The 12544-nt window shown below is 39.7% G+C and overlaps 1 protein-coding gene across 3 annotated transcripts in view; it reads left to right on the top strand.

Annotated features, from left to right (window-relative positions):
- Positions 1 to 8430, top strand: part of PHKA2 (phosphorylase kinase regulatory subunit alpha 2) — a 66702-nt gene extending 58272 nt beyond the window's left edge. For all 3 annotated transcript variants that reach the window (XM_030574233.1, XM_030574220.1, XM_030574225.1), the window contains 2 exons: positions 5024 to 5224; positions 5881 to 8430. In XM_030574233.1, the coding sequence (XP_030430093.1) occupies positions 5024 to 5224; positions 5881 to 6054 (375 nt within the window). In that variant the 3' untranslated portion in view covers positions 6055 to 8430. The remainder of the gene's footprint in view (positions 1 to 5023; positions 5225 to 5880) is intronic.
- The last annotated feature ends 4114 nt before the right edge of the window (positions 8431 to 12544 follow it).

The raw sequence follows: 12544 nt of genomic DNA, 5'->3' as shown, positions 1-12544 counted from the left end.
ATTTTTTACTAAAGAAAGGTTAACGTTTCTCAGTTCTGTTTAAGTATTAAAACACTGAGTGGCAAATACAAAAGGGAATAGAAGCCGAGTTAGGAAAATTAAACAATTTGCTGAAATTAAACAAAGACAAATACCATTTTAGAATTCTGTGACTGCAGACAATATTTCAATACACTGTGGTTACAAAAACAAATACGAATCACAGACATGTGGCTGACTCAGATTTTGCCTTTTTAAACCTTTGTTCTTTCTTCATATAATTTTTTTGAGCTGTTTCAATCTGAGAGAGCAAGTGCTAGAGTCTTGCTTCCTTTGTGTGTTGTGACTATCCATCAGTAGGACCCAGTGATTCCAAGTGATTCCCTTGTCAATGTAGATCATTTATGCTACACCTAGATGTTTTATTTTAGTTTTCCCTCATTCATGATCCTAGACTTTGAAGAGACCCACCTCTGCCACCACCTGAACCACAAACAATCTTGCATGTTTGATATAGTGTAAGGATGCTCTGAGCCAATAAAACAGGGAACCAAGTCATAAGGCTAACGAACTGTAGAGTGAGTAGGTTAAATTATTGTCTCTAAACCTTTCCTCTTGCCTGTTTCTCAGCATCTGGAGAGTAACTGTTTCACAGATTGCAAACTGTAATCATTCTTGTCAATTGAAGATATTTGAGTGTGTTCCTTCCAGGAAAAGAGAAGCATGTGAATTTCACCCCATCCCCAATCGAAACCCTACAATGCTCCATTCCTGTTTCTACTCTCAAGGATCTTTGACTCCCAACATTGTCTTTCCTTGGATAGCTGCTTACCACCAGGGCTGCTTTGTCTCTAGAGCTGATGGTTTTTCTTCACTGTGGGAAAAGATCTTACCTGCTTCTCTAGCAGTTTCCAGGCAGCTCTTTGTTCACCATGATAAAAAACCTTCTTTTCTTGCTCTTAAATGCTACAGTTGATTCAATTGTGCAATTTGCACAGGTGGCATTACACTTGTGAAATGCAAAATCTTTTTGCAGTGCGCTTGGTACAACAAGCCATGTGTTTTAACAATTTCAAGTACCTCTTATGGTGTGACTGTCACCCATACCACTTATAAGGTGGCACCTCACTCATGGGTATAAATGAATATCAGTGTAATATTGCTGTTTGACTAAAATGAATACCATCCCTTGTAAAAGCATAATGTCTGCCTTGTATAGTGTAATACTGCATGAGTCTCATATTTCTAACTTGTAAACTTTATTGCCATTTAATTGGTTAAAATGCTTGGACAACGTTCACTCTCTTTCAAATCTGTTTTCAGAATTAACAGGATATGGTTAGAATTGGTAGGCCTAAAATTAGACAGTCTGGCTTTAAGTTTACAGGTGTATTATACATGCAAACAATGCCATCCTGCCTGTCTGCCTCACTCTTGTAAGTATGTAGAGTATTGAAATTCACAACAATCCTACTGAATTCCTATGTAATACAGACTCCTGTCTGCTCATAAAAACAGAGCAGACAAGCAGAATGGAGGCACAGCTCAGTGTGCATATCTCTGTTTGAAACATAGGCATCACTCTGTTACAGTGCTGGTAACAGCTGCAAAAGAAGATGAAATTTTCTGTGGTATTGCAGTCCTTATTTCGTGGAAGTGATAAGTTTCCCCTCCTTCCCCCATCCTTCCCCAACAGCAGGATAGTTACAAAAAACAGGATTAATTTTTAGACCTATCTGACCTTCACCGTATCTAATTTCACTGTTAATAGGAATCAAACTAAATAAGCATAACTTCCTGAGGCTATCATTTCATGTGACATCTGTACAGCTCTGCCCATGCAAAGTAGGTTGTTCTATTAGCAATGTAGATATCAGTCTTTGGGATAACATTCACTCTTAGCAGGTGATGTGGGTTTTTTTTAATCTCTACAATATCTTTGGCTTCATAAACAAAACCTGTGATCCAAAAAGATGCCTACACAAAATAATGTGAGGTTAATGTAGTGATCAAAGAATTAATTTGCAAGATAATAAGCATCAACATTCCCATATGTAAGCAATGTGTGTTGACAGATAGTAATAGTGTAACAGACTTTTCTGGAAGTTACAGAATTTTTTTGGATTGCTAGGTCTTGAGTCTGCAAACAGTTTGCAGGTGCTTAGTTTTTCATATGCAAGTAGTCCCATTCATTTACATGGGACTGTTTACATGTGCAAAGTTAAGCACATGCTTAACTGAAGGATCTGGGGCCTCATCTGTTTCATCTTTTCACTAGGGCTGTCAAGCGATTAAAAAAATTAATCATGATTAATCACACGATTAATCACACTTAAGAATAGAATACTATTAATTTAAATATTTTGGATGTTTTCTACATTTTCAAATATATTGATTTCAATTACAACACAGAATACAAAGTGTACAGTGCTCACTTTATATTTATTTTTGATTACAGGTATTTGTACTGCAAAAAAACAAAATAAATACTATTTTTCAGTTCACCTAATACAAGTACTGTAGTGCAATCTCTTTATCATGGAAGTTGAACTTACAAATGTAGAATTATTTACAAAAAAAATGCACTCAAATAAAACAATGTAAAATTTTAGAGCCTGCAAATCCACTCAGTCCTACTTCTTGGTCAGCCAATCACTCTGACAAACAAGTTTGTTTACTTTTTCAGGAGAAAATGCTGCCCACTTCTTGTTTACAATATCACCTGAAAGTGAGAACAGGCATTCTCATGGCACTGTTGTAGCCAGTGTCACATGATATTTATGTGCCAGATGTGCTAAAGATTCATATATCCATTCATGCTTCAACCACCATTCCAGGGGACATGCATCCTTGCTGATGACAGGTTCTGATTGATAACAATCCAAAGTAGTGCAGACTGATGAATATTCATTTTCATTATCTCAGTCAGGTGCCACCAGCAGATGGTCGATTTTTCTTTTTTGGTGGTTCAGGTTCTGTAGTTTCCATATTCTAGTGTTGCTCTTTTAAGACTTCTGAAAGCATGCTCCACAGTTTGTCCCTCTCAATTTTTGGAAGGCACTTCAGATTCTTAAACCTTTGGTCCAGTGCTGTAGCTATCTTTACAAATCTCACATTGATACTGTGGCATTCCCCTCTGGTGTTACTTGGGCCGGTGATATGCTAGGTCCTTCCAATCCTTGACTCTGGAAGCCAGCCTTATCCTGCTCTGCTGTGAGAACACCCACTCCTGAGCTGTTCAGGGACAGCCTCTGGCATGTAAGCTGCTCCCAGCTACTTGCAACCGAATGACACTAGCCAATATCTCCGGCCCCAGACACCACTCTAGAAACCTCCATCTTGCAGTGTCCAGTTATGCCCGCTGCAAGCTTATATGAATTTGTTCATTTAACAAAGAAATTGATATGTACCAGGCTTGTTATCCCAAGGGGAGTCTGACATGCTTCAAACCAAACACACTGCTTCGGGTAGAATAAGCAAACACATTTATTAACTACAAAGATACATTTTTAAGTGATTATAAGTCAAAGCATAACCAGTCAGATTTGGTCAAATGAAATAAAATCACAACACATTCTAAGCTGATCTTAACACTTTCAGTGCCCTCACAAACTTAGGTGCTTCTCACCACAGGCTGGCTGGTTGCTCTTCAGCCAGGCTCTCCCCTTTGATCAGCGCTTCAGTCGCTTGGTGTGGTGTCTGTAGATGTAGGTGGAAGAGAGAGAACATGGCAAACATCTCTCCCTTTTATCTTGTCCTTTCTTCCCTCTTGGTTTTTCCCCCTCCCTTCAGGTCAGCATTACCTCATCGTAGTCCCTGACTTACCAAGGGAAGGGGGGTGACTCACTCGAGAGTCCAACAGATTCTTTTGTTGCTGCCTAGACCAGCGCCCTTTGTTCCTGTGATGCTAGGCTGGGTTTGTCCCATACCTGCCCTGATGATATGTGAACTTCCTCTCTGTTCCTGGAATTTTTTTGCCTGGGCTTGCTCTAAGCCATGAGGATTCATTTTCAACCTCTTAGCTATATACATGAAATTGTATCCTATAACCTTACTGTAACAATTACTATAACATCACTATAACAACCATGCTCAGTGCATCATGAACCTTCCTAAGAGACCCTTCCTAAGAGACAAACTTTGCACTGGATACCACACAATCATTTTATAAAGATGAACATGGGGGTGTAGGGTGTTCCCCCAAGATACAGAGTGTCACAGATACTTTCTTTGCGTTTTGTGAAATCTGCAGTGAAAGTGTTCTTAAAATGAACATGTGCTGGGTCATCATCCTAGATTGCTATAACATGAAATATATGACAGAATGCAGGTAGAACAGAGCAGGGGACATACAATTCTCTGCCAAGGAGTTCAATCACAAATTGAATTAACGCATTTTTTTTTAACGAGCGTCATCAGCACGTCCTTTGGAATGCTAGCTGAAGCATAAAGGGGCATACGAATGTTTAGCATATCTGGCACGTAAATACCTTGCAATGCCAGTTACAAAAGTGCCATGCAAATTCCTGTTCTCACTTTTAGGTGACATGGTAAATAAGAAGTGGTTGTAAATGTAAACAAACTTGTTTGTCTTAGCAGTTGGATGAATAAGAAGTAGGACTGAGTAGACTTGTAAGTGCTAAAGTTTTGCATTGTTTTGTTTTTGAGTGCAGTTATGTAACAAAAAAAAATCTATATTTGTAAGTTACACTTTTCTGATAGAGATCACACTACAGTACTTGTATGAGGTGAACTGAAAAATGTTCTTTTTTTTGTTTATAATTTTTACAGTGCAAATATTTGTAATCAAAATGATCTACACTTTGATTTCAATTACAACGCAGATTACAATGTATATAAAAATGAAGAAAAACATCCAAAATATTTAATAAATTTCAATTGGTATTGTTTACAGTGCGATTAAACCTGCAATTAATTGTGATTAATTTTTTTAATCGCAATTCATTTTTTGAGTTAATTGCATGAGTTAACTGTGGTTAATCAACAGCCCTACTTTCCACTAACCTATCCCCTAACTTTCCAGATGACCCCTTGTGAAATCAAGTTTGCTGTGCATGTGGAGTCAGTGCTGAACCATGTATCCCAGCCTGAATACAGACAGCTGCTGGTGGAAGCTATTCTTGTTCTCACACTGCTGTCGGACATAGAGGTGACCAGCATTGGGGGCATAATCCATGTGGATCGAATAGTGCACGTGGCTAATGATCTGTTTCTTCAGGAACAAGTGGGTACAGCAGATTTCCAGTAATATATGAATCTGGGGTTGGGAAGGTATTGCATTTGAAACTGTCTAACTCAATTTTTGGTATTTGTGAAGAAAAAAAAAATCCCTCCTCAAAAAGCAAGTCATGTAAGCATCTTTTGAAAATGTATTCAGAAGATTTAAACCTCCTGCAGTTAACAAAATACAGTCTCTTTTGGTGTAGTTTTACAGTTATAGCAGGGGAATGTTCTCTCAAGTCTAAATATCTGTTAAAATCACCTTTTACTTCACCAGAATACTAAAAACCATAGGGACACTGTTTAAGTAGAGTTGGAAAAAATAGCTAGTCATGTGTTACCAGAGAAATGCAAAAAATAAGGTCCATAAAGGGGAAGTTAAGAGAACTGAATTAGCATAGGTAGAGAAAAAGGTTTTTTAGAATCTTTTTCTCTACCTATGCTAATTCAGTTCTCTTAACTTCCCCTTCTAAATAACCTATGTTGTCCTACAGTCTTTGGAAAAGAATTTGTGAAGGGAGAACTGTTTTCCATATTCAGTGCGGATACAATAGTAGTCCCGGTCTAGTTTTTTTTTTTTTTTTTAAGTTTAGTAATTCTGATCTGAACATGGATATCTGATTTTTCTCCTCCCCTCCTTTTTGTTCCCCCCCCCCTCAGAAATCACTTGGAGGAAATGATGACTTCTTGGAGCGAGACCTCGCCACAGGAATTTGCCACTTTTTCTATGACAGTGCTCCAAGTGGGGCATATGGAACTATGACCTACTTAACGAAAGCTGTAGCCACCTATTTACAAGATTTCCTGCCTAGCACAGGCTGCCTGATGCAGTAGGCTCTGCCTCTTGATAAAAAACAAAAGTAAAGATTCAGAAGCTCTTTTCCCTCCTCTCCTCTCTCTTCCCTATCCATATATCTTTCACTCCACAGAATTTAAATGCCACTCATCATGTGTGAGCACCAACCTGTAGGGGACAGCTGAACAATGAAGATGGAATTTGGCCTAATTCCAGAACTATGAGAAACAATTACAATGAGTGAGGCCTATTCTGCCCTAAATGCAATGTGCAATTTAAAGTAAATTAAGTAAGAATTATGCACTTATGCCCAGAGGAAAATAATTAGTGTAGAGATCAATAAATATAAATAGGGAGATGCATCTCTGGCACAAATTTCCCAACTAAGGAAAGAGGTTTTTTTTTTATATTGGAATTAATTAACTCTCTCTTAAGCATGGCTTCTATAAGTTGATGTTGTGAATAGTCAAAGCATAGTTTAGTGTTATCCTTCTCTGATTTATTGGTTTCCAGGTGATACCCAGGCAATATTTTTAATACACGTTGAGCCGGATTCTGATCTCCATTTCACCAGGGTGATACAGGAGTAACACCAATGAAGTCAAGCATGAGATCAGAATTATGGCTTTCATAAATTGGTAGCCTATCTCTGACGACATAGCATCTGCCTTGGGAAACCTACATCGTTTGGACCAATGCAGTTTTGGAGAAGCTGATCTCTGACTTCACCTTTTAAAGACAATTTTATGCTTATAATCATTCTGGCTAGATGAACAAACAGCTAGCTGCCTGTAGATCCAAAAGATATGTTTCCTTCACTCAAGCACTCTTTCTAAATCTTAATATATTGTCCACTGTAAATAGCCTAGAAGATGAGATACATAAGCATCGTCCTTCCAGAATACCATGTGTACTTACTAGAGGAAGAGTTGATGTTTGTTTCATGTCCTTTGATTAGACAGATGCTCCTTCATCAAATGTAACTAGAACCATTAGAGATTTTTCTACTAGGGAGAACAACACTCTCTTTAAACAGCACCAAGATAATACTTAGCACCCTTTAATGTGTAGGCTCTTTTTGTGTTCTATTTGTTTATATTAAATATACAGAGCCACAGTGCTACCTCCTGTGGCTTAACCCAGGTGAGCTCAAGGTGGAGGAAGATAATGATTTCCCCTTGTTTACTTCCACTGAAGGGTGAGGCTTGGGCTGAACAAGTATCTACTGGTTCTTAGCTAGAGCCATGTTAGAGAGGTGAAATAGTACAGTCGTTTGGTGAAATTACTGGCCAGGGCACAAGAGACGGTTGGAGTAGATTCCAAGTGGCAGATTAGTAAAAGGTTAAGTAGAAACTGTACCATCCAGTCTCTCATTTTTACTTATTATAAGTGACCTTGAGTGGGATCTTTCCTTAAGCACCAACACCCTGATGAAGAAATGGTCCTAGTGCCGTTAGAACTTTTGAACAGCACTTATTTGAGTCTTTCTGCAGGGAAATAGTTCTTCCATCTCATACATTTTAAAATGTTTTCCTAATTTCAAAATGTGTTGAGAAGGAAGAACAATATTATCTGCCCAACCCACATGATTTCAATCAAACTAGGTGGCAGGAGTCAAGATTCACCCCCCAAACTTGGGTATATTGTGAGATACTGCAGTGCACTTCTGCCACAGCCTTGCACATCCAGATGGTATTTTGTGCAGGCTGAAGAGATGAGTTCCATTCAGAGTTGTCCTTTACAATGTCTTAGGAATTTCCCAAAGAGCAAGAGGATGCGCAGCCTTCCTGGATAGACTGTACATGGGGGAAGAGGCAGGTGCATGTGTGCTTATTACCAAGGCAAAAAAATTGTTAATGGTGTAAGGAGCAGGGATGAGTAGCTCAAATGCATTTGGAAGTCAGTGTCTTATATATGCCCATTTGTATTTTTGTTTAGTCATAGCTCTTAGTTTGTATACATGTGCTGAGAGAATGTTTTAGCTCATTTTCTAATTAAAATAAAAAAATTCTCCAGTTTAAACAGGGCAAGCCTTACATTGAAAAGTAATTTATACTATATATGCATGCTCATATGTGAGGGACTTATATAAGCTCTTATTTTATTAGGTTCCCTATAAAGCTTCAGTAATGTCAATAATTTTTCCCTTTTCATGCAGAGCTCTTTGATTGAGATGCAAGAAGGTTCTCTCTCAAATCTGTTTTAATGTGCTTTTTTTTATTCAGTCTGAGGCATTAACAGTTTTAAAATTTGCAGAGCAAGACAAGACGGCTAAAATCCGACATTTGTATGCTACTAAATAGAGCTTTAAAATAGATTAGGGTCCACAGCAAAATACTACAATTTACACATTTAAATTTGCGTGTGCATGTAACTTTAAAAAAAAAAAAAAAGCAGAGAGTCCTGTGGCACCTTATAGACTAACAGACGTCTGTTAGTCTGTAAGGTGCCACAGGACTCTTTGCTGCTTTTACGGATCCAGACTAACATGGCTACCCCCTCTGATACTTTAAAAAAAAAAAAAAAAAGTTACCATTCATAATATAAACTAGCTTGGTATCCATGGTTTAGAAATACTGGTTTTTAGTCTGTTTAAAAGTGATACTAACACAGTCAGTGAAGTGCAGTCATAGGAAAAATACTTTTATGTAATTTAGAAGTCTGGGACAGTTCATTACAAAAGGGTGAGAGATACTATCGCGAATTTTGAATTGCGGCGTGACTGGACCAATCACCCATTTATACTTCTAGATTGACTCACTCATCTGTTACCTTTTCCCCTGAACTTCTGTTTAAAGGACTATATTAAAATCTGTACCATTCATTGCTGGAATCATTGTTCCTGAAACAGGGCAAACAATTGGGTCATGCAGGTGTCTTGTAGCAACCTCTCTGGAGAGGATACAGATGTGTTAGGGAGTTTATGAATCAACCATTATTGAGTCTAGTGTGTGTGTCTAGCTACACACAGTCTTTTTCAGTTTATTTAGGGTAAGCTCATTACCAAAGACTTGATTTGGTTGTCAGGCATCCTCAAGGAATGAAAAATGGATGCCATGTCCAACTTCTAACTCTGGGAACTAATTTATGGAAAATAAATAAGACTAGAGTAAACAGACACCTCATGTGTCTTGGAAATGGGGGCATTAATGGAATGAAAATAGAGCCACCTGAGACCCACTGTTTTAGTTTGACAGGCAGTGCTGTTGCAAGAGCAGACTGCAGCTGTCACAAAGGAAACACCTACACTGCTTCCTTAAAATATCAGACATGTCTGAAAACAGAAAATTGGTCTCAGATGGTGCAGGGACCAGAATAATAAAATGGTACTAGCATACAGTGGCTACTGTATAGTGTAGGGGTCGGCAACCTATGGCATGCGTGCCAAACAAAGGTGGCATGCAAGCTGATTTTTAATGTCACATGGTGTGGGCTGAGCCGCTCAGCCTGCCACCGTTCTGGGGTTTCCACTGCTGGTTCCTGCTAGCCAGGGTCCTGCTGTCGGTCCCACTCAGCACCCGCTGCCGGCCTGGGTGAAGGAACCCCAGGCTGGCAGCGGACTGAGACCCCGGCTGGCAGAAGCCAGCGGCCGAAACCCCAGAGCGGGGTGGGCTGACCCACTCAGCCCGACACCGCTCTGGGGTTCCTGCTGCTGGCCCCTTGCCAGCCAGGATCCCCGCTGCAGCCCCACTCACCTTGCTTCTGGCTGGAGTTCCAGCGCAGGTCCCTGCCAGACAGGGGCCAGGGCTCTCGTCCTGCTCAGCCCTACCAGCCGCCAGCTCCACTCACCTCAGCTGCTGATCTGGGGTTCTAGCTGGTTAACAACTGATCACTCAGAAGCCAGTGTGCAGCTCAAAGTATCCAAATACGTGCCAGACATTGGAAAACTCAGCAAGGGCAAGGATCACACTAAACTGATAAGATCTGCATTTTAATTTAATTTTAAATAATGCTTCTGAAACATTTTGAAAACCTTGTTTACTTTATATGTAACAGTAGTTTGGTTATGTATTATAGACTTAGAGAGAGACCTTCTAAAAAAATGTTAACATGCATTACTGGCATGCGAAGCCTTTAATTAGAATGTATACATGAAGACTTGGCACACCACTGCTGAAAGGTTGCCAACCCCTGGTATAGTGGTACTAGGTCCAGCTTTTGCATGAAGTAGCATTAGGGTTCAGTCTCCATTCATTGAATCAATACTCTTTTCTCCCCTCCCTATTGTATCAAATACTTAACTGTTTAACAGTGTTAGAATTTTGTTAAGCTTTTACAGTTTAATCACTGGTTCTGACCTGTTGCCTATACTTAGCATTCTTCACTTTCACTGTGTCTAATCAGTCCTCAGACAGCCTTACATAACAGTGAGGAAAACTTACTAGGCCAGGCACAAAAATCTATTCATATTAGTTATGAGTTACTTGCTAATTTAAAAAAAAAACTTGTTACAGGGAAGTAGAATTTGGAAAAGTCATTCACAACATCCTTGAAGGTAAATATTATTCATACTTTACAGCTGGGGAGACTGAAATAGAGCAATTACGTAACTTGTCCAAAGCAACAGCATATGTCAGTGCCAAGATAGCCTATCTCTGCCTAAGGATAAGTGGCTGTGTATCATCATGAAGTTTACCTCGGCTATTAGTTAAAAAAGGAATCCATGACAGAAGTCACTAGGACTATTCGCTTCTTTACAGCATCAATGGAGAAAAAAATCAAGGACATTAATGCCCCATTTTTCCCAGCAGGGCCAAGCCTAATTTAGGGCCTCATCCACTGCCCATTGAAGTCAGTGGCAAGACTTCCATTGACTTCACTGGGCTGCTAGCTAAGCACTCTTGAAAAATCTGGCTATTAACGTACATAGAGAGTTCAAGAGAATATTCCAAAGAGGCAATCTGTACACCTGTTACGGAAATGTTTTTGCAGTTTAAGTACAGCAGAAATCTCCACTGGATATAGCCAGCCACCTATCTATGGATCACTGAGTGTTAAGCCAATGGTGCTGGGCTTGCCACCAGTGTTATATAAAATCGGGGCTAGAGGTGGTGTACACATCTGTCACTAACAACTTGTTTTACATACTAAGAGAAATTGATGTACTTTTAATAAGTGTAGTAACAAGTGTTCTGAGAGGTTACAGTAATGGATCTCTTAATATGCATTTAGCCTAGTATCCTGTCTTCCCCATTGGCCAATTCCAGGTGCCCCAGTGGGAATGAACAGAACAAGTAATCATCAAGTGATCCATTCCCTGTTGCTCATAATGCAAAGTATAGATGGGATATGTGTTTTCTGAAGATGTTATTCAGAATGCCCCAGTAGGTCCTCCCAGCAATACCTGCTCAGAGTTGTGTCATGGGCTTACTTTTAAAAAGTGTATTTTAAAAGTAGAGCTTAAATACTTCTTTCCTATAGATGCAGCTCTCTCCCAGAACTGGAGGAAGGCGTGGACAGCATGCAATGAATATCATTAATACAGCATATACTGTAGGAGTGTAGATCAATATTGATGACAAAAAAATGCATGCTATCCAGCCATTGTGGCTCATAGCCTCGTGTGTGCGTGTATATATATGTCCATGCTATGATCATCAGTACTTTTTTAAAAATTAGAATGCAGTGCCTCCCTTTGCACTAACTGTATTCATATGAAGTGAACTATTTTAAGTGTAAAGTTGGACAGTAATGCACGATGATTTTCCAGCTGTTACCATACTTTAGAAATGGTGGCTCAGCAGAGGATGTTACTACATTTTGGGATTAATTTAAAAAGCTTTAAATGTGGTTATTTTCTTCTGCTTACCAATAAACTTTGCTTTGAATATCTGAGTTATTCTTCAGTAACATTAACTCTGGCTAAATGTACTTTTCAAATCCATGAGCTGAAACTTTCTAATTTGTTTTTACCCAATATGGTATTATTTACAAAATTAGTTTTTGGTAGGGTTTCTTTTTCTTTCTTTCCTTGTTATAAAGGACCCCAAAATGCTTTTTAAAGTGCACTCAGAACATCACCCCCCATGCACAGCATGAAGAAATATGGGTAGTTTCCGTTACATACAGCAGGCCCGTCATTGTATCCCTCAGCCCGTGCTGCTGGCCACAGCCCCATTGACCTTGAACAGCAAACCGCAGCGAGTGGGAGCTGCGACTGGCCAAACCTGCAGACGCGGCAGGTAAACAAACCGGCCCGGCCCCTGCCAAAGATTGCTGATCCCTAATATACAGGGTTTACAGTTTGGTTCAATGGCTATCAGCACCTGCACTATACAAATTGTTCCAGCACTCCTGTCAGAGCTCCTCTCACCCGGAAACTGGCAGCATGAAGGGAAGGGACAGGACTTGAGTATTTTTTCCCTCTCAGCAGCAGCACCTTTGCTTATCCAGGGAAGGGGCTCAGGGCAGTATTGCCTGTGACTGAACATGAGGTGATTAGCTCTCCATTCTCCTACTACCTCAAAATCCTCCTGTTGAGCGGCAGGAAGCTCCCTTGCATAGCAAGCTTCTCTGGGAAACTGCTAG

This window comes from Gopherus evgoodei, chromosome 1, assembly GCF_007399415.2.
Source record: "Gopherus evgoodei ecotype Sinaloan lineage chromosome 1, rGopEvg1_v1.p, whole genome shotgun sequence".
NCBI lineage: Eukaryota > Metazoa > Chordata > Testudines > Testudinidae > Gopherus > Gopherus evgoodei.
This window is presented reverse-complemented; position numbering and strand designations above follow the sequence as displayed.